The sequence below is a fragment of the Piliocolobus tephrosceles genome, chromosome 3 (assembly GCF_002776525.5).
Source record: "Piliocolobus tephrosceles isolate RC106 chromosome 3, ASM277652v3, whole genome shotgun sequence".
Lineage (NCBI taxonomy): Eukaryota > Metazoa > Chordata > Mammalia > Primates > Cercopithecidae > Piliocolobus > Piliocolobus tephrosceles.
Genome location: NC_045436.1, coordinates 4,512,766 through 4,534,385, shown reverse-complemented (window position 1 = coordinate 4,534,385; position 21,620 = coordinate 4,512,766). Strand labels below are relative to the sequence as shown.

The 21,620-nt window shown below is 43.0% G+C and overlaps 1 protein-coding gene across 3 annotated transcripts in view; it reads left to right on the top strand.

Moving 5' to 3' along the window:
* Positions 1-21,620, top strand: part of SNX25 (sorting nexin 25) — a 144,686-nt gene that overhangs the window by 66,697 nt on the left and 56,369 nt on the right. For all 3 annotated transcript variants that reach the window (XM_023220987.2, XM_023220988.2, XM_023220990.2), the window contains exon 6: positions 4,172-4,242. In XM_023220987.2, coding sequence (XP_023076755.2) covers positions 4,172-4,242 — 71 coding nt within the window. The remainder of the gene's footprint in view (positions 1-4,171; positions 4,243-21,620) is intronic.

Genomic DNA, 21,620 nt, shown 5'->3' with positions numbered 1-21,620 from the left:
CAGGTACCCAGTACAATCTATGAATGTTAGCTGGTATTACATTATAATTTGTGGTTTCGTTAAAACAAATCTTTAACTCTTTATTCAGATGGTGTGTATTTTCTTTGGTACCCTTGATGACTCATTTGTTCCAAAGCATGAATCACTAAGAATATCAAAAGAATAAATTGTTCAAAATATTATTTGTACCTGTTAAGTGTTAGAAATGTTGACTCTTGTTAATTTAGCTCATTAATATCTATTGAGTGCCTACCATATGTTTAGTGCCAAGCTATGTACTATAGGAGAATATAAGACAGAACTCCTGTGTTTAAGAGGCTCTTGATCTAGTTGGGGAGAAAAAAGTAGTATATCTTTATTATACACAAAACTATGGTTTTGTCGTTTTCAGCCTACATTCTTAGGCTCAAAAGTGTGTCAACATTCTTGGAAGGTGTGTTAGGCCTTGAAATGACTGGGCACACCATTTTCTTTCTTCACAGCATTCTTCGTGGAAGTGTGACTCTTTAAAACAGCGAGATGAAGGAGTCAATAGATACTACCATAGAGCAGAAGTAATTCAGGATTTCAGAGAAGACGGATGTTGGTGTGCATTATAGGGATGGGGAAGACTTGAGGGAAGAAGTAATATATGTAAGATCTAGGTAGGTGGACAAGTAGGAAGGCTGCCTTCCAGCAGGAGACAAAGCATGAGACTGTAGTTTTGACAGGGCAATATAGAAACCAGCCTGGCTTAATTAGGTTCACATTCATGGGGAGAAAAAAAATGAAGTTGTTGGATAATAGAGCCAGTGCCAAGTTGTGAAGGGAATGCAGGCAGGAATGTGGGGTTATTCATTTGGGGAGGTGCAGGGGGTATCGAACAAGGGAGAGATGAGGTGAGTGGTTCCGTAGGAGATGAGGTGAGTGTTGACAGGTGCTCAGGATGGTTTGGATGGGAGAGAGGACTGAAGTCAGGGAGGCAGACCATTTAGCCATTGCAGTGACCCACTCAGGAAAGAAGGCAGCCTGAAATGGTAGTAGCTTAAGGTAGAGTAGGCAAGGAGCTTATTTAAAGGCATTCAAAGGACCATCCACAGGGCTTTGAAACTGGTGTTTATTGGTAGTGTAGATACCTAAGATGATTTTGAGAAGGATGATGGTACTAGTAGAGATACGGAGAGGTAAGGAAACCTTACTATGGAAGAAAGAAGGTTAGTTCAGCTTGAATAGGCTTAGGTACATAGGTAGATAGATAAAACAGCTTAGAAAAAGTTAAAAATGACTCATAAGTCTACCATTTGAACACAACTGCCCTTCATTTCATCTCTGTTTTGTCTTGTACTTCTGGCTCATATATACACAAAGATACATATCTGCAATCATAAATGTGCCATTTTGCTTTTTAAAAATTAATCTGTCATAAACATCTATTTTCATGTAGTCTTTATTATTATAAGTATTACTTGCTGGATGCTTTCTGTTTAATCTGATATGTCCTGAAAGCAAGGACCATATTGGTGGTGTTCATTTCTGTCTGTCTAGAACATAAGAAAAGATTAAGAAGCATTTGTTTAATGAAAGCATTATTGGCCATACTCATTATTGACCATGAGTATTTTCATGAGTTTCTTTGTAGAACTTGCTGCAACAAACATGTATATGATAGTTTGGGCTTTGGGTTTTTATTTTTGTTTTTTTCTTTTGTTAAACTGTTACCTTATGATAAATTCTTGAAATTGGAATTGCTGTGTGGAAGCACGTTAAGTCTTCCTCAGAAAGCTCTCTGTCAGTTGGAGTGGCATTTGGCCACAAGACAACTTGACATGCAGCAACTTAAATGAGACAGGTGTTTATTTTCCCCATGTCGCCACATGTCCTGAGATTGGTAGTTGGGGGCTGTTTTGATGGTTCATTATGTCGTTGGAACCCTGAACTCCTCCTGTCTTCTTATTGCATCATCCTTAGCTTGTAGTTTTTGTTTTTGTGTTTTTGAGACAGGGTCTTGCTCTGTTGCCCAGGCTGGAGTGCAGTAACACGATCATAGCTCACTGCAACCTCAACCACCCAGGCTCAAGTGATCATCCTGCTTCAGGCTCCTGAGTAGCTGGTACTACAGGTGTGCGCCACCATGCCCAGCTAATTTTTTTTTATTTTTAGTAGAAACAGGGTCTCCCTTTGTTTCCCAGGCTGGTCTCAAACTCCTGGGCTCAAGCAATCCTCCCACCTCAGCCTCCCTAAGTATTAGGATTATCGGCATGAGCCACTACACCTGGCCTTTTCTGTTTTGGGGTTTGTTTTGTTTTTTGAAGAAACAGGGTTTTGCTCTGTCATCCAGGCTGGAGTGCAGTGGCACAATCATAGCTCACTGTGACTTTGAACTCCTGGGTCCAATTGATCCTTCTGCCTCATCCTCCAGAGTAGCTAGGACTACCGGCATGCATCACCACTCCCAGCCAACTTTTTAATTTTTTGTAGAGATGAGATCTCACTATACTGCCTAGGCTCTTGAACTCCTGGCCTCAAGCAATCCTTCTGCCTCAGCCTCCTAAAACATTGGGATTACAAGTGTGAACCACTGTGCCCGGCCTAGCCTGTGGCTTTTACCCTCATGATTGTAAGGTACTGCTGTGCCTTTAGCCAATTGCATCCTTGTTTTACACAGAAAAATGAGGGAAAGGTGAGGACTAAAGTTGGAAAGGGCTTTTCTGTGGAGGCTGCTTTTAGCCCACTTTCCTGGAATCCCTACCCAGTGACTTTTGCCTATCTCCAAGGCTAGAATGATATCACCTGGCCATCTCTGACTGCTGGGGAGAAAGCTAGCCTTTTTAGCTAGGTGTGTCTCTTTCCCTGATAAAACTGTAGGTCACTTAGCAAGGAAAGAAGGGAGACTGGACATTGGGCAGGCAGCCGGCAGCGTCTGCCACCATCTCTGGTTAGCATGCCGACACTGACCCTGACAACCTGCTCTGAGGTCATGAGAGTCAAGCACTGATGTTTATATTACCCTGATGAAAAAATAAGATGCAAATTTGTGAGGAGTCCACGAGTAGCTATGACTAAGATAAAGTTGTCTCTCCTCTGGGTTTTAGTTGAAAGCAAAAGAATGTATGTAATTGTGTGCTCTAAAAGCCAGCCATATATAACATTAAATCTTAGAACACTGCACGGCTTGTGTTCAAAGAAAGAATTAATAGTAAATAATTTTATTACCAGCAGATGAAATTAATTCATATAATTAAGGGCTAGGAAACACTCAGGATAAGCCCGTTTGATTAGGGCAATACTTAGTAATCATTAAAGGGCACTTAAGAATTTGGGTTTGTAAAAGCATTGAGTTTATGCTTAAAATAGCTACAACTCCAGGGTTGTACTCAGCACTTAAAATGTAGACTTTTATTTATGTTTCCTGACTTGGAGGTCTTCTCAGGCACACATATTTATAGCTGGTGCTCTAATCTCATGCTTCTCAGCTCTCCGTGTGCCTTAGAATTGCCAGGGGAGCTTTAAAAATACTGATGCAAGTCCTGGTGTAGATATTTTGATTCTGTTGGGTGGGGACCGTCTTCTAAATGAGAAGCAATGAGGCAGTGCACTCAGGTGGGGCAGTGTGGGGCAGTGGGGCTGCCCGGGAGAGGACAGCTTTGAGAACGATTGAAGACGGCATCATCCAGTGGAACTTTCTGCCGTGAAGAAAATGTTCTACTTGCGCCGCCCAGCGTGGTCCACAAGTCACAGGTACTGCGGATCATTTGAAATGTGGCTAGTGTGATCGAGGAACTAAACGTTTGTTAGTTTAATTGGATAGCCACGTGTAGCTCGTGATCACCTTATTGGACAGCGCAAATTTAAGAAGTGGAATCAGCTGGCTCTGCTCACCTAGGCGTATGGAGGAGAGGGAGGCTGAGCATAACCTCAGAGTTTCTACAGGCAGTTATGCTTCTGGTACAGGGAACAGAGTGAGGTGAGGAGGCTCATGGTGATTACATGAGGGCCTCAGAAGTGACTAGCACGTGGCGTGGGGCCCGGCCTGTTGCAGATGCTCAGTCCCTGTCGATTATTTTAATGAGCCACGGGCAGGATTCAGCTCCCGTGTGATGTTTGTTTAGTATAAAGACAGTCTAAAGTTATTTCTGAAAATAGTATTTTCTTCCTCTTAAATCTTTTTTCCTTTTCTCTTTTTAAAAATCAGGTATCAAATTGTAGTGGAAATAATCCAAGCGACTACAATCAGCAGTTTTCCCCAACTGAAGAGGCACAAAGGTAAGAGCCGGTTTGTTTTCTTCAGTTCTGCATCTGAAAGGGCAGCCTGATCCCTGGGCTTCTCCCTCCTGTCAGGTCTTTGGCAAATAGGAGCTTTTCTGGCTTACATTCAAATATTTCAATTTATTAGAACAATACTATTACAGTATTAGAGAAGTAAATATAATTTCATCCTAACAAAAACCTTTGTTTGTATTTCTGTATTCCCATATAAACTTTATTCAGCTGCAGTCATAATTTTTAGAAGGTTAGAATCATTTAGTATGTAACGTTTCTGTTCTGTTTTTAAATTAAACATGATTACATAATTCTTTTTCACATGTTGAAATTTAATATTTCTATCTTGAAACATAATCTTGATGGACATTTAAATGACTCCAATAAGTTGAGGTTTCATAATTGACTTAATCTTTTCCTTTATTTTCCTTTTTTAAGCATTTTTTAAAGGAATTATAAAATCTTTTTCCTTTATTTAAGTGTTGGATTGCTAATAGCTTTTTCTGTCTTTCCACTCTTGTGCTGTAGTTTTGTTGGGGGGCGGGGAGGGTGGCATGCATATATATATATACATACACACACACACACACGCACACACACGCACACACACGCACACACACGCACACACACGCACATATACATATATACATATATATATATATATAGCTCTATCTTTTTCTTCCTGTTTGTTTCTCTTCCAGTGAAGTAAGATTCTCTCCCAGGCAGGATACCGAAGAATGATTAAGGTGTGAGGATGGCTTTCAACTCCCTTGTAGTTTGCCCGATGCTAGAATATTCCCCCTTGCATGTACAAAGGTAGAGAATGTGTAAAATCTAGAGTGCAGAGCAGGTCTTGATTTGCAGCTGAGAGGCAGCAAACACTGCTTTCACCTGGAAGAATAGACATTCCACAAAAACCTCCAGGCCTGCTCAAGTCTCTGCCAAGGAGAGGAGGTAGAGTGCTAAAAGAACAGGGAAGAGCTGGGCCAAAGACATTAAAGCATGCTTTCAGGTTTCTCATCAGCACATAGAAGCAGAGGAAGCTTGGGCTGGGGACTTGGACCTGGACTCGCTCCCTGAGCCTGACAGAAGGTAGGAGCAAGTAGAAAGCAAATATAGGTGTAGACGATGAAGAGGCACTGATTCCTCAGCTCAGCCTGTAAGGAAGCCTGTGCAAATATGTCCATTCAGCAGTGTTTACTGAGCACCTCCTGAGTGGTAATGATACAGCAGTAAACAAAACCAAACCTCTGCATTCTGATTCCCCAAACTAGGCTGGGAGGAAGTTAGATAATCAACAGAAAATATGTGGTGATTTCAGATGGTCACATGTTCCTTGGAGAAAAACAAAGTTGGGATGTGGGGAGCCCTGGCAGGGAGCACTGGTTCTGCTGCAGGGGAGGCTAATTCTGCATTCAGTGAGTGAGTTGGGGAAGACCTTACTCAGATGGTGGGCAGTGATCTGGAAGCCTTGGGGTATCTGGAGAAGGGCAGGTGCCAAATCCTGATGCAGAAACTTGCAGGGTTTATGGAAACTGATGGGGCTGAAGAAAGGGAGAGAAGCCAACCACGAGCTCAGAGAGGCGGCAGGGAACCCAGTCACAAGGGCCTGATTGGTACCTCCGGGACTTGGGATTTTACTCTGAATGAGGACGTCTTTAAATGGGCTTTTGAGCTAAGGAGACTTGATCTGATGAATTCCTACAAGAGCGTGGCCTCTGTTCCTCTCCTTTTTATCACTGTTCTTGCAGAGAAGATGCTTCACTTCCAGACAAATGGGTAATTGTTTGAAAGAGACACTGCAGAGGCATGCCTTCTTGCCACTGTAATCTTTTTTAGTGCCCCTCTTTGAGTTCAGTCAGCAAAATACCTTTCTTATTTTGTTATTCCATTAGTTTGCTAGGGCTGTCATTAAAAAGTGCAAGCTGGGTGGTTTAAACAACAGAAATTAATTTTCTCACAGTTTTGGAAGCTGGAATCCCAAGACCAAGGTGTCAGCAAGGTAGTTCCTTCTGAGAGCGGTGAGGAAGGACCTGCTCCAGACCTCTCCCTGTCTGCAGATGGCCATCTTCTCCCTATGTCTTCACATTGTCCTTCTTTTGTACCTGTCTTTCCTTCATGTCTACATTTTCTGTTCTTACAAGGATGCCAGTCATATTGCATTGGGGCTCACCTAATGACTGCATTTTAACTTGATTGACTCGGCAGACTCTGTCTCCAAATAAGGTCACATCCTAAGGTACTTGATGTTAGTACTTCAGCATCTGAATTTATTTTGGGAGTGCGGGAAGGACACGATTCAGCCCATAACAGTTATGTTATAGACATTCTCAGGGATGCTTGATTCTTTCGTGTCTGTGTTTTCTGTTAAAGCTGTCCTTGCAACTCTTTTGGGTATCCTGGCTTCCTTCTGTGATTTAAGCACGGAGGAAAAGACAAACAAACTAAGCACTCTTGGGGCCTTGGAGCCATTTTGCCTGGGACAGAAAACACTGAATACTGGTTTCACTGCTTCTCTGAGGTTACTGGTTAGCAGTGATTGTCACCTCCAGCCTCTGTGTCCGCATAGTATAATGCTGCAGTGACTTTAATCTTCCTGCTTTTTGCACAGTTAAACTACTTAAACTCTTCGTTGCTTTGTGCTTAATACACAATTTTAGCATGAGAATGTGTGTACATGTTCATATATAAGGACAAAGTGACAAGAATTTAGTCTTAATATGGCATATTCTGGTTGAATTTTAATTATAACTGAAGTGTTTGGTTTATTGTAAGTATTAGTTTCTCTCTGCCTAAAATGATCAAAAAGGTCAGAATCTAGTTTAAAGAGAATTTATTCAAGTGCAGAAGTTGAGGACTACAGAGAGGGACACAGTGCCAGGTTGCCTTGAGTGCTGCATAGAACAAAAGAGAGGCTCACGTTTTTAAAGAGAAAACACAAATCAGGAAAGGGGGCAATTACAAATGTTGTCAGGAATTCTCATGGGTTTACAGAAATAACATTGGTTAGTGCTTGGCTATACGTAGTTAAACTGTAACGTGTATGACATTTTATGCCTGCTTGGCGTTAGTCTAGAGCCTGAATAGAAGTGGCTTCAAGAAGTAATTATTTAGCTCATGGGGAAGTGTGACATGACCTCTGTTACATTCTAAATGCCTTTCTGGCCCTAGTCATTTAAAGGAGCTCACATTCCTTAGAAAAAACGTTTTTCTTTTGGGGAGAAGAGGGTTAATTGTGGCGAAATATACGTACCAAAATTGACCATTTTTAAGTGTACAGTTCTGTGGCATTAATTACTTTCATACTGTTCTGTAGCCATCATTACCACCCATCTCCAGAACTTTTCATCTTCCCAAACTGAAACTTCATACCAGTTAAACAATAACTCCACCTTCCCCACTCCCCGCAGCCCATGGCAACCACCATTCTTTCTTTCTTTTTTTTTTTTGAGACGGAGTCTCGCTCTGTCGCCCAGGCTGGAGTGCAGTGGCCGGATCTCAGCTCACTGCAAGCTCCGCCTCCCGGGTTCCCGCCATTCTCCTGCCTCAGCCTCCCGAGTAGCTGGGACTACAGACGCCCGCCACCTCGCCCGGCTAGTTTTTTGTATTTTTTAGTAGAGACGGGGTTTCACCGGGTTAGCCAGGGTGGTCTCGATCTCCTGACCTCGTGATCCGCCCGTCTCGGCCTCCCAAAGTGCTGGGATTACAGGCTGGAGCCACCGCGCCCGGCCTCTACTTTCTGTCTCTCTGAATTTGACAAGTCTATGTACCTCATATAAGTAGAATCATACAATATTTAAAAGGTTCTTCTGTCTCAATTCCTAGAGCTGCCATGGCAAAGTACCACAAACTGTCTGGCACAAACAACAAAAATGTATTCTCTCACTGTTTTGGAGGCAAGAAGTCTAAAACCAAGGCTTTGGCAGGGCCACGCTGCTTCTGAGCGTGCTGGGAGAGTCTTCCGTGTCTGTGTGTTAGCTTTCCATGTTGCTGGCAATCCTTGGTGTTCCCCGGCCTGGAGATGTATCACTGCAATCCCTGCCTCAGTCGTCACGTGATATTTTTCTCTGGTTTTGCGTCTCTGTTTTCTTAAAACGGGCACTAGTCATACTGGATCGGGGCCCACCCTGATTAAGCAAGACTTTATCTTAACTTGATCACATCGGCAAAGACCCCATTTCCGAGTAAGATCGCTTTAGTAGGTATGGGGGGGTTAGGACTTCAACATATCTTTTTGGGAGCACAATCCAACCCACTGCATTATAACTGGCAAGTTCAAGTATAGCATTTAGTTCCCTTTTTTGTGTGTGAAAATGCTGGAAATACTTCTTTTCAGCAAGCTTCTGACCACATTAAGAATTTCTGCCTTTTCTCCTTTTGGGTTAATTCTGGTATCAGTATTTAGCTTTTTCTACATTAGTCTCTTTTATGACTATAGTAGGGTTCAAAGTTAGGAAAAAACGCTTTGGCAAAAAGTAGACTAGCTGAAACTGTATAGGTGATTCCAGCCACCACCTGCCTTCGTGTCCAGAAAAAGACAGGTTCCATGGAGTCAGTGCTCTGGCAAATGGTGCGGGTCTAGTAAGAAAGAAGGGAAGCACAGTGACGAGGGGAAAAAACTAAATTGGATTTCTTTAAAAATGAAAAACTTGGCTGAGTGTAGTGACTCTTCTATAATCCCAGCACTTTGCGGGGACCAAGGAGGGAGGACTACTAGAGGACAGGAGTTTGTTTGTTTGTTTCAGACAGAGTTTCGCTCTTGTCACCTAGGCTGGAGTACAATGATGCAGTCTCGGCTCACTGCAATCTCCACCTCCCAGGTTCAAGCGATTCTCCTGCCTCAGCCTCCCAAGTAGCTGGGATTACAGGCACCCACCACCATACCCGGCTAATTTTTTTGTATTTGTAGTAGAGGTGGGGTTTCACTATGTTGGCCAGGCTGGTCTTGAACTCCTGACCTCAGGTGATCCGCCTACCTCCACCTCCCAAAGTGCTGGGATTACAGGCGTGAGCCACCATGCCCGGACATGGACAGGAGTTTTCAGGCCAGCCTGGGCAACACAGAAAGACCTTGTCTCTACAAAAAAATTTTTAAAAATTATCCAGGCATGGTGGTGCACACTTGTAGGCCCACTTGCTTGGGAGGTTGAGCTGGGAGGATTGCTTGAGCCCAGAAGGTCAAGGCTACAATGAGCTGTGATCATCCCACTATATTCCAGCCTGGGTGACACAGCCAGACCCCATCTCAAAAATAAGAAATAAATGAAAAACTTATGTTTGTCAAGGGACATTATCAAGAAAATGAAAAGACAGCTCACAGAATGGAGGAAAAATATTTGCAAATCATGTATCTGATAAAGAGGTTGTATCTATAATATATAATCTATAATATATGAAGAACTCTTATAACTCAGTAATCAAAAGAGCGATAACCCAGTTGAAACTAACACAAGACATCACTTCATACCTTCTAGGGTAGCTAAAATGAAAGAGATAAGAACTGTTGGTGAGGATATGGAGAAATTGGAAACCTTTCACATTGCTGTTGGAAATGGAAAATAGAAGACAATTTGGCAGTTCCTCAAAATTTTAAACATAGAATTACCATGTGACCTAGCATTTCTACTTCTAAGTGTATACCCCAGAGAAATGAATTTGTATCTCCACAAAAAACTGGAATGTTTATTGTAGCATGATTTATAATAGACAAAAATTGGAAACAACCAAGTCACCATCAACAATGGATAAACAAAATGTGGTATATCTAGACAATGGAGTATTATTCAACAATAAAAAGGAATAAACTTTGAAAACCTTACGCCAAGTGAAAGACACCAGAAGCAATAGGGCACATATCGCACGACTTCATTTATATGAAATATCCAGAATAGGCAAATCTATAGACAGAAAGCAGGTCACTTTCCAGTGTATGTTGCTAAGATGTTTTGATGTAATATTTACATTATATTTTTATTTATTTATTTTTTGAGACAGAGTCTCACTCTGTAGCCCAGGCTGGAGTGCAGTGGCGCGATCTCGGCTCATTGCAGGCTCCACCTCCCAGGTTCACACTATTTTCCTGCCTCAGCCTCCCCAGTAGCTGGGACTACAGGTGCCTGCCACTACGGCTGGCTAATTTTTTTTAATTTTTAGTAGAGACAGGGTTTCGTTGTGTTAGCCAGGATGGTCTCGATCTTCTGACCTCGTGATCCACCTGCCTTGGTCTCCCAAAGTGCTGGGATTACAGACGTGAGCCACTGCGCCTGGCCCATATTCATAATTTTATAGTAATGAAAACATTTCAAAATAGTGCCATGAGGGATTGCAGCACCAACAGAGTTAGAAAAACAATGTAAAACACAATTGTTTGTAAACAGAAAATGAAAAAATAGACAAATGATGAAGACTTTAAAAAATATCTTTGGAGTATTCCAACTAGGAGGCTGATGCACCAAGTAGGAATAAGGTATTGAAATCTAGGACCTGGATAATGCTAGTGAAAAGAAAGGGATTGATAAGGAAGATCATGAAGGACAACAGCATGCTTAGCGACTCGCGGAAGATGGAACAAAGGATCTAAAACAATGATAGTGCCAGTGCGATCTGCTGACTTTACAGAAGAGGGAACAGCTGTCAGTTAGTCTAAGTCACTTTGATCAAAAGGAGTAAGCATCAAGCACGCATAAATGCAGCTCAAAACACTTTGCTCAGCGAGGTCATCCCTTCTAGTCAATGTGTCCCATTCCTGCAGGTTGATGAGATCAAGTTTGAGGTGTAAAAGAAAAAGCTCTATCACAGGAATTTGGGGGCCTTGGTTCAAGTTCACTTGTGCTGCTAGCTTCCTGGTGGAATCTGCACAAGTCATTTTATTTCTCCAGGACTCAATTTTTTTCGTCTTTAGATTGAGTGCTCTAGATAATCATAAGGGGTTCTCAGTGAAGATATTGAAAGAGTCAGGGGTTACGTGGGGGTTTGGTCTTGGACATCCTGGATGTGGGACAAGAGGGGCATAGGAAAGTCCTCATTTGGCATTTCTAAGCTGGGATTCATGCTGTGGAGAGAGAACAACCCTGAAGAGAAATATTTGGAAGTTACCATTATAGAGACAGTAGTTAATAGTCTTCTGTTTCTGCTCTTTCCAAGTCAGGTATCAGTAAAACTGATGCTGCTGCATTATTAGAGCAGAACAATGTATTAACAATCTGAAGTGACTTCCGCTAACTCATTATACCATCTGTTGTCTCTCCATTAAAATTCATATGTAGGTGCTTTCAATTTTAAATAATTAAGTTATAATTTAAGTGCAGATACTTTTTTTTAAGAAAAAATAAGAACAAATTTAGCATTCCTCCTTGTCCTTTTTCTTTTAACTCAGTATGTAGTAACTTATTGGATGTTACAGGAAGTCATTCTTGTATTTCTGTGATCTTTGAAGTTTTGATGTATGGCTGGCAAATAGAAGTCTAATTTATACAATGCTTCTAGATAGCTGCATTAAAAATAACTATGTCATTGTTTCTCAGATTGACCTTCCCTTTAATTTATTTCAATAAGAATGTGTCCCCCCCCCCATGAAAGTCATTAAAGAAAGGTAAATTTTTAGCATTAAAAAATCTCCCCAAAATATAATTGTTGAGTTGTTTTTGGAGATCTTTGCATCTTGGAGGTAATGTGATCTAGTGAAAATCAGACAAAGAACCAGAGAAAAGTAAGTCGTAAGTAATTTTGTTTCCAATGTTCTTTCTCCTTATTGCTGCGTTCTTTTTTATAAGTGGAAAACTGAGGAAGTTTAAAAGAAGAATGAACAGATGGATGATCCTAGGAATGTTTAGTATTCAGCCTAGAGATGGGAACTTTATTTGTGAATGTAGTGGATATTAATACACACACAATATAAATATGGTTTTGTTCCATATAAAGATGTTTCTGGTGAGTCTTTTTTTTGGAGATGGGGTCTGGCTTTGTCACCCACACTGAAGTGCAGTGGTGCAATCACAGCTCACTGCAGCCTTGACCTCCCGGATTCAAGCGATCGCTTCCTGAGTAGCTGGGATGACAGGTGCACACCACCGCGTCCAGCTAGTTTTTGTATTTCTATAGAGATGGGGTTTCACCACATTGCTCAGGCTGGTCTCAAACTCGTGGGCTCAATCGATCTGCCCACCTCAGCCTCTCAAAGTGCTGTAATTAATCTGAGCCACCACACCTGGCCTGGCAAGTGTTTTTGAATCGTAATTGATACAGTGATGTAAGAGATGATATGCAATTGTGAAAATACTTTGAGGATTTAAAGAAAAAATGCCATGTAACAGATTGGGAGAAATTACCTGATTGTGTACCCTCTGAAACCTTAAGGGATTAACCACTGTCTCACTCCATTCCTGCTGCTAGAACAAAATACCACAAACTGGGTATTTGTTATAAAGAAGAGAAATGTATTTCTTACTTATCTGGAGTTTGGGAATCCAGGATCAAGGCTGTGGCATTCAGTGGCTGGTGAGGGCTGCTTTCCACTTCCAAAATGGCTCCTTCTTATTGCATCTCCTGGAGGGGACAAATGCTTGCTGTGTCCTCGCATGATGGAGGGACATAAGGGCCTAGCTAGTTCTCTCAGCCCTTTTATAAGGCACCAATTTCATTTCATCCTGGCCTCATCGTCTCCTATAGGCCCCACCGGATAATTCTGTGGGGCGTGAGTTTCAACATGAATTTTGGAGGGGACGCAGACATTCAAACCACAGCACCAGCTAACTCTGTAATGCCTTTTTTCAGGATGACGTAAGACAAACTGTAGAGCTCTTTACTTTGTATATTTAGGACAGTTCAAAATAAGGCTTTTGAGGCTTCAACACACTCCAGAAAATCCACCCAAAACGGCACGTTTTAGGTTCACCGTAGATTGGTTTGTCTTAGAGAGAGAAACATTACTCTCTTTAACAAGGTGGAAATTTTTATTTTTTTTCTTGATGGCCTTTTTCTTTTGGAATTTCGGTCTTTTAAAGAAATTAAGTATGATTTTAAAAATCTTTGGTGCCTCAGCTAGTTTAATTTTAATACAATTAATTCTGGGGAAAATAAATGAAATCATAGAACTAAAAAAAAATTTTTTTTTTGAGACCAGCAAAGTCAGGTCTTTGTCCTCTGGGCAACAGAATTACTTTAGGTGTAATTAGAAAGCTTTTTACAGAAAACTTAACAAGTACTAAACAGTTGGAAACAATTCATCTCTGCAGTTTTAGTTTGCTCATAAAATTTTCTTTTCCCTGCCCGTATTTTATCATTCAAACCTGGCCACGTGTTTTGACGGAGGCCTAAAATTTACCCACTGATGACATCAGCTGCCTGTTGGTCACAGAATTTGGGGAGCTTAGTGAGTCTAACCAGCTAATTTCAATGAACTTTTTTCAGTGTTCATCTTCTTTGACCTTTCTGCAGCATCTGATATTGTTGACTACTCAGTCTTCTTGAAATTCCACTTGCCTGGGCTAACACTCCCTGTCTTATTCTAGTTCTTTGTTGGTTTGTTTTTCTACTTATTTTCTTTACTCCATTCAGCTTTTAAATGTTGGAGTTCTGCAGGGTTTTTTCCTAACTCTTTCATACCTAATTATTTTATACCTGTGCTGCCTAATATAATTGCCGTGGGCTACATGTTACTATTTAAATTTAAATTAATTAAAAGTAAGTACAAATTCAGTTCCCCAGTTACATCAACCACATTTCAAGTACTTAGTAACCACATGTGGCTACTGTATTGGATAGTGAGTTATGAATATTTTCATCATTGCAGGGGTTATGTTGGGTAGCACTGCCCTGCTCTAATCCTTTCCCTTATTTGAATGCTGAAGACTCCAAATGTCTGTCTATAGAGATTCCTGTACCTTTCTACTTAATCTCTGCCATCTCAACAGTTTTGTTTGGATATCGCAAAAGTGGCTGCAAATGAAAATGTCCACATAAAGCCTCACAGAGCTGGGCACCTTCTGCAATTTCTTGCCTCAGTGAATGGCATCGTCATCTGTCTTAGTTCAGGCTGCTGTCACATAATGCCACTGACTGGGTGGCTTAAACAATGTTTATTTCTTACAGGCTAGAGGCTGGGAGGTCCAAGATCAAGATCCTGGCAGATCTGGTGTCTGATGAGGGCCCTCTTGCTGGTTTGCAGATGGGCCTCCTTGCTATATCCTCCTATGGTAGGGTGGAGGGGGGAGAAGGAGAATTCTAGTCTCTTTCTCTATGCCTAAGGCCTCTAATACCATCACAGGGCTTCTACCTTCATCATCTCATCTAAATGTTTCAAAGTCCCTACCTCCTAATACTGTCTTATTGGAAGTTAACATTTCAGCAGATGAATTTTAGAGGAACACATTCAGTCCATAACACCATCTATTCACACAAGTCGTAAACCTGGGTCCACCTTGTTGATTCCTTCTCCCTTGTATACTTTATCCAGCCCATTATTATGCAGATGGACCACCTACATAGAGCTCAACTCTGTTCCCTTTCTGTGCACCACCATCCTCTACCACCAGTCACCCTCTTGAACTATTATAGTAACTTCTTTTTTTTTTTTTTTTTGAGACGGAGTCTCACTCTGTCACCCAGGCTAGAGAGCAATGGTGCAATTTCAGCTCACTGCAACCTCCGCCTCCGGGGTTCAAGCAATTCTCCTCCCTCAGCCTCTTAACTAGCTGAGATTACAGGCATGCACTACCACACCTGCCTAATTTTTCTGTTTTTAGTAGAAATGAGGGTTCGCCATGTTGGCCAGGCCGGTCTCAAACTCCTAACCTCAGGTGACTCACCTGCCTCAGCCTCCCAAAGTTTTCGGATTACACGTGTGAGTCACCACACCTGGCCTATAGTAACTTCTTAATTGGCCTCCTACCATACATTTCTTTCTGTCTATGAAAAAGTAATATATTTTTCATACTGAAGTCATAGTGATTTTTTTAAAAAAAATACATAGTTTATCATGTCACCTTGTGTTTAAAACTCATCATTGTCTTCCCATTTTCCTTATAATGAAGACTCCTTGACGTGATCTACAAGATCTTGCTTCCTCTGGTCACTGGCTCTGTTTTCAGCTTCGTCTCCTGCCCTTCCACCCTGTCTCTCTGCATTCCAGCCACATTAACTTTTCTATTTCCTGAACTCACCCTGATTCCTCGTGCCTTGTATTTTTTGCACATTCTATTTCTTCTTCTTGAAGTGCTACCCTACTCTCGATATCATTCTGTCTAGATAACCCCTCCTTATTCATTACAGTTTATATCTAATATCACTTTCTTCATTGTTCACAGCCCTACCTCCCTGGATCCAAGATAAACAAGAGCTCTTGAGTTCTGTTAGGACCCCTCATGGCAGTAGAGAATATACTCTGGAGGATATCTTATTCACCAGAAGTGGGTTTTCAGTTACTCAACCTTTTTTGAGTGCCATTGTGTATTAGGTACGGCAGTGCACTAAGATCATGGTCAACACACATACAACACGACAATGCAGCTTGATAAATGCAATGAGAATTGCGTGTTCAGGATTTAGCAGTGGCACAGATGTGCGGAGTGGTCTGCCCTACCTGGAGCAGAGGTCAAGAAGGGCTTCTTTTTCAGAGGAACACTGAGTTGAGTCATAAAGGCGAGAGGCTGTCATTCCCTCTGGGCTTGTCAGGGGATCTGGGTGGATGGCGGCACATGTACATAGAGAAAGAGAGGCGTGAAGCAGCCTTGTGCATGTAGATATGCCAGATGAGATCATGTGCTCGTGCTTGGTGTGCAATGGAGAGATGAGATTAATAGACAAGGCCTAAAGGGCCTCGGAGTTATCCTTGAAAGTCTGGGCGTAATCCTGTAGAGCAGTGGTTCTCAAGCTGTGGTGGCATCAGCCTCACTGGAGAGCTTGTTAAAACGCAGATTGCTAACCCCCAACCCTACCAAAAGCTTCTGATTCTGTCGATCTCGAGTGCGCCCCAGAGTTTGTGTCACCGACTGGTTCCCTGCTGATGCTTGTGCTGCCTGTCCGGGAATCACACTGAGAACCGCTGCTGCAGATGATACCGAGCTGCTGATAGATTCATATTTGCCTTTTAGTACCCAACTACCTAGCTTTTTATTTACAACTAGACAGAACAGCTAGAGTAGTTGAGAAATGGTCTTTTAAAATAAGCTGGCCAAGTGTAGGAATTCTAGTCGTTATGGGACATAAACCAAGTTTCCCCCGCGGTTTGATGTGAATGAGCCCAGCACGTCTCCCTTTAAAGCTTTCTTCTCTGCTGTTCTGAATCCTGAAATGTCATCAAGCATCTATAAGGTGATTCAAGAGTCACGTTCATTCAGCTTACTACAGCAAAGAACATGAGGTTGATTTGAGTGCGTTGGAAACTGCTGTGTATAAATAGTACACACTTGGGAGTGATACACTCAGGGTACAGATCAGGAGGGGTTGCCTTTTTACTCATTTTTAAAAATTGTACATCTTACCCAAGTGGAATTAAAGTTTTTAAAGAGTGTAACTAAATAGTTTTAGAATTTAATATATCAATTAGAACTGTAGAATATGTTGAATATGTATGTGTACATACACAAACACATAGACACTGTTACTCGCTGATAAGAATCATAATGATTTCCATTACGAATTTTTTCTTTTTGAGACAGAGCCTCTGTCACCCAGGCTGGAGTGCAATGGCACGATCTCAGCTTACTGCCACCTCTGCCTCCAGGGTTGCAGCGCTTCTCCTGCCTCATACTTCCAAGTAGCTGGGATTACAGGCACCTGCCACCATGCCCAGCTAATTTTTTTTTTTTTGTATTTTTAGTAGAGATGGGGTTTCACCCTGCTGGCCAAACTGGTCTCAAACTCCTGACCTCAAGTGATCCACCCGCCTCAGCCTCCCAAAGTGCTGGGATTACAGGTGTGAGCCACTAGACCCGGCCAGGAATTCTTTTTTTAATGATACTATGTAGCTTCTTTGTCCATTTTAGAATTTAAAGGTTTCCCTGCCTGAAAGAAGAGAGCTGGCTAATCTATGGACTCTTGTGGACTTCTCAGGGTCTTTTCTAATGTTTTGATGTGATCTGATTTTCTAGCATTGCAGTGAATGATATAAACTATTCCACATTTACAAATGACCTAAACTCATAGAATATCCTGCTATGGTTTGAATATTTGTGTCCCCCAAAATTCATATGTTGACACCTAATCACCAAGGTGATGGTATTACAAAGTGGGACTTTTGGGAGGTGACTGGATCGTGAGGGTTTCACCTTCATGCATGGTATTAGTGCCTGTGGTATTATGATTATTGTGATACACACACACACACACACACACAGGTTTTCTTCCATGGTTCCTGGCTCATAACTCACATAGCCCTTGTAGTGTTTTATTGTAATGTTGGGGCACTTTAGGCCTCAGAAGCAGACCTCAGGAAACCACATCTCTCTCTCTGACCTTTTCCTACCCTCCTTTCACCTGCCCAAGGCAGGACTGTCATCCAGTTATGGGTCATAAGACCCTCATTCCAAAGAGGGTCCTGCCCCATACTGCGAAAGAAGAAATGCTACACAGAAGAGGCCGAGAAGAATCTAAACAGGTGAGCCTTGCTGGGAGTCCCCCTCAGTCTGTTAGTGTTAGATCACACCCCTTTTGTCCAATCACATTTCAACACAGTTGTCTTCAGTCCTGCCTATCCACCAAAGCCTCCATAAAAGGCCTAATGACCGTGTTCGAGGAGGTTCCCGGAGGGTGACACACCCAGCGAGGTCATGGAAGCTCTGCACCCCTTCCCCATACCTTGCCTTGTGCATCTCTTCATCTGTATCCTTAGTCAACCTTTTTTTTTTTTTTTTTTGAAACAGAGTCTCTCTCTGTTGCCCAGGCTGGAGTGCGGTGGTGCAATCTCGGCTCACTGCAACAACCTCTGCCTCCCAGGTTCCAGTGATTCTCCTGCCCTATTCTGCTGAGTAGCTGGGATTACAGGCACCTGCATTGTACGTCTCTTCATCTATATCCTTAGTCAGACTTTTTATTACTTTTTTTTTCTTTTTTGAGACAGAGCCTTGCTCTGTTGCCCAGGCTGGAGTGCAGTGGCACGATGTAGGCTCACTGCAACCTCCTCCTGGGTTCAAATGATTCTTGTGCCTCAGACTCCTGAGTAGCTGGGACCACAGGCATGTACCACCACGCTTGGCTAATTTTTGTATTTTTAGTAGAGACAGGGTTTCACCATGTTGCCCAGACTGGTCTCGAACTCCTGACATCAAGTGATCTGCCCGCCTCGGCCTTCCAAATTGCTGGGATTACAGGCGTGAGCCACCATGCCTGGCCCTTAGTCACACTTTTTTATTTTTATTTTTTGAGACGGAGTCTTGCTCTGTCACCCAGGCTGGAGTGCATCAGTATGATCTTGGCTCACTGCAAACTCTGCCTCCTGGGTTCCAGGGTTCCAGCGATTCTTCGGTAATCCTGGGTAGTTGGAATTACAGGTGCCCATCACCACACCCAGCTAATTTTTGTTTTTTTTTTTTTTTTTTTTTTTTTTTTAGTAGAGACAGGGTTTCACCGTGGAGACAGGGTTTCACCGTGTTGGTTAGACTAGTCTCAAACTCCGGACCTCAGGTGATCCACTTGCCTCGTCCTCCCAAAGTGCTGGGATTACATCGTCAGACTTTTTATAATAAACTGGTAAATGCAAGTCAGAGTTTCCCTAGTTCTGTGAGCTGTGGTAATGAATTAATCAAACTCAGAAAGGGGGCTGTGGGAACCCTGACCCGAAGCTGGTTGATCAGAAGTTCTGAAGGCCTAGACTTGCAACTAGTGTCTTGTAGCGGGGCAGTCTTGTGGACTGAACCATCTGCCTGTGGGGTCTGACACTGTCTTAAATGGAGGGCACCAGAACTGAGTTAGAGGACACCCAGCACTAGCTTGGTGTTTGGGGAAAAACCTCCACACGTTTGGCCACAGAAGTCTTTGGTATTGATTGTTGTGATGTGAGAGCAAAGGAAAAATGCAGTTGGAGTGGGTTTTCCTTGCAGTGTCCTTATGAAAGAGGCCTCAGAGACTGCCTTGCACCTTCCGCCATGTGAGGCTGTGGTGCGGAGACGCCGACTCTGCCAGCACCTTCTCGTGGACTTCCAGCCTCCAGAGCTGTGGGGAGTAAATGTCTGTTGTTCATATGCCACGCGGTCTGTGGTGTTCTGTTCGAGCCGCCTGAGTGGACTACAACCAGTTCTCAGGCTGTTTCCCTGCTGTTGCCCCAAGGGCTCTTACAGTGGTTCCTCCCTGCCCAGTCCTTGAACCTCCAGCACTACCTCCAGTGCCTGCTGTCCCTCCCCCACTGTCACCACCTGGCCCCCACCCATTCCCTGCCTGAAGGACTACGGGCTCGGGCACTTCCGTTGCACTCGCTATAGTCTCATGAGTTTATAACCAACTCTACTCGCCCTCTGTCCCCCAGGAGAACTTCAGTCCTCATAGACTCTAACACCTGCATTTTATACAAATAAAGCTGACGTCCAGGGATGTTAAACAACTTACCTGGTTTGAATAGAACTAGTTAGTCACACACGGATCCGACACAAATCCAGAACTTGAGCCCACGTCTCCTGAGTTTCGTCCTGGGCTCCTGCTCACAACAAACATTGTACGGGGTCAGATCTGAGTTCCCAAATCTGCTCAGCTCACAGTGCCGATTTGGGAACAGGGTTCTGCTTGCAATTTTATACGTGGATTTAATTGCTATATTATTCCTTTAAAAACATATTGCAAGCCTGTTGGAGGGCCTTAAACCAACGGGAGTGCTAGGAGTTCCAGCACGGAGACATTAAAGGAAGGCAAGGCAGGGCACACAGTGGGCACACCCTGGTGGGGCTGCACAAAGTCCGTACGTCTCTGTACTCTTCTCCATCATGAAGTGAGTGGTTCCGCCATCAACTCCTGTACGATTTCTGCTGTTCCTCAAATATACTCTCCACTGAAGTGGAGTGACACATTAGACTATGAAATCTCAGGTGTTTAGTGTGATAAGAGAAGCCCATTTGTTCTTTCAAAAAAGGACATACCAGCCTCAGATTGAAAAGTAAGGCAAATATTTTTTTGAGTTCCTTAGCAACTATTGAGGTGATTTCTAGATAATTTTGAAGAAGTTTGTGGTGATTGGTAACTACTGAGAATTGCTGCCAGCTTTGTGATAAGAGGTCAAGTACCATTTCTCACTTCGAATCTTGACTAGTCCCTAAGTAAATATATACCTGTTTCTCGAACCCTTCTGTCAAGAGGATTTAGTAAAACTTCTATTTACTTATTTATATTTTAGAGACATAGTCTCACTCCGTCGCCCAGGCTGGAACATAGAGACGTGATCATAGCTCACTGTGACTTCAAACTCCTGGCTTTAGTGATCACGGCTCACTGCAGCCTCAACCTCCTGGGCTCAAGTGATCCTTCTGCCTCAGCCTCCTGAGTAGCTAGAACTACAGGTGCCTAGCTAATTTTTAAACTTTTTTTTTTTTTGAGATGGAATTTTGCTGTTGTCGCCCAGGCTGGAATGCAGTGGCACGATCTCAGCTCACCACAACTTCCGCTTCCCAGGTTCAAGCTATTCTCCCACCTCAGCCTCCTCAGTAGCTGGAATTACAGGCATGCGCCACCACGCCTGGCTAATTTTGTATTTTTAGTAGAGAAGGGGTTTCTCCATGTTGGTCAGACTGGTCTCCAACACCCAACCTCAGGTGATCTGCCCACCTCGGCCTCCCGAAGTGCTGGGATTACAGGCATGACCCACCACATCTGGCCTAATTTTTTTTTTTTTTAGAGAGAGTCTTGCTGTGTTGCCCAGGCAGGTTTTAAACTTCTGTCCTCAAGCCATCCTCCCGCTTCAGCCCTGCCCAGTGCTGGTGTTACAGGCATGAGCCACCACATCCAGCCTAAAACTTTTATTTGAATGTACAAGAAAGATTCAAAAGCTGGTTAATCTGTCAGTGCACATACAGTTGAGGATTGGAGAACCAACATTTTCTAGGGAGGAAGTCTCTATTCCATACCTCGATTGCCTGCATTTCACAGGGAGACCTGAGTATCCTGGGCAGAGGAGAGAAGGGAGCCCATGTTGAGGAGTGAGGGAAGGGGAAGGAGGGTGTAGCCTTGTCCTCTGTTTGCTCTAACCTCCTTGTTAGAGCGGCAGGCTGTACCTCTGTATCAGCACTACTAAGTGGGGCCAGGTGGAGGCTGGGAGGTGGCAGTTTTGCTCCCCAGGGGACGTATGACGGTAGTCTGGAGACATTTGTGGTTGTCATCTCTGGGGGAAGGGATGCTACTGGCATCTAGTGGTAGGGGCCAGGGATGCTGTTAAACATCCTGCAATACACAGGATAGCCCCCCAC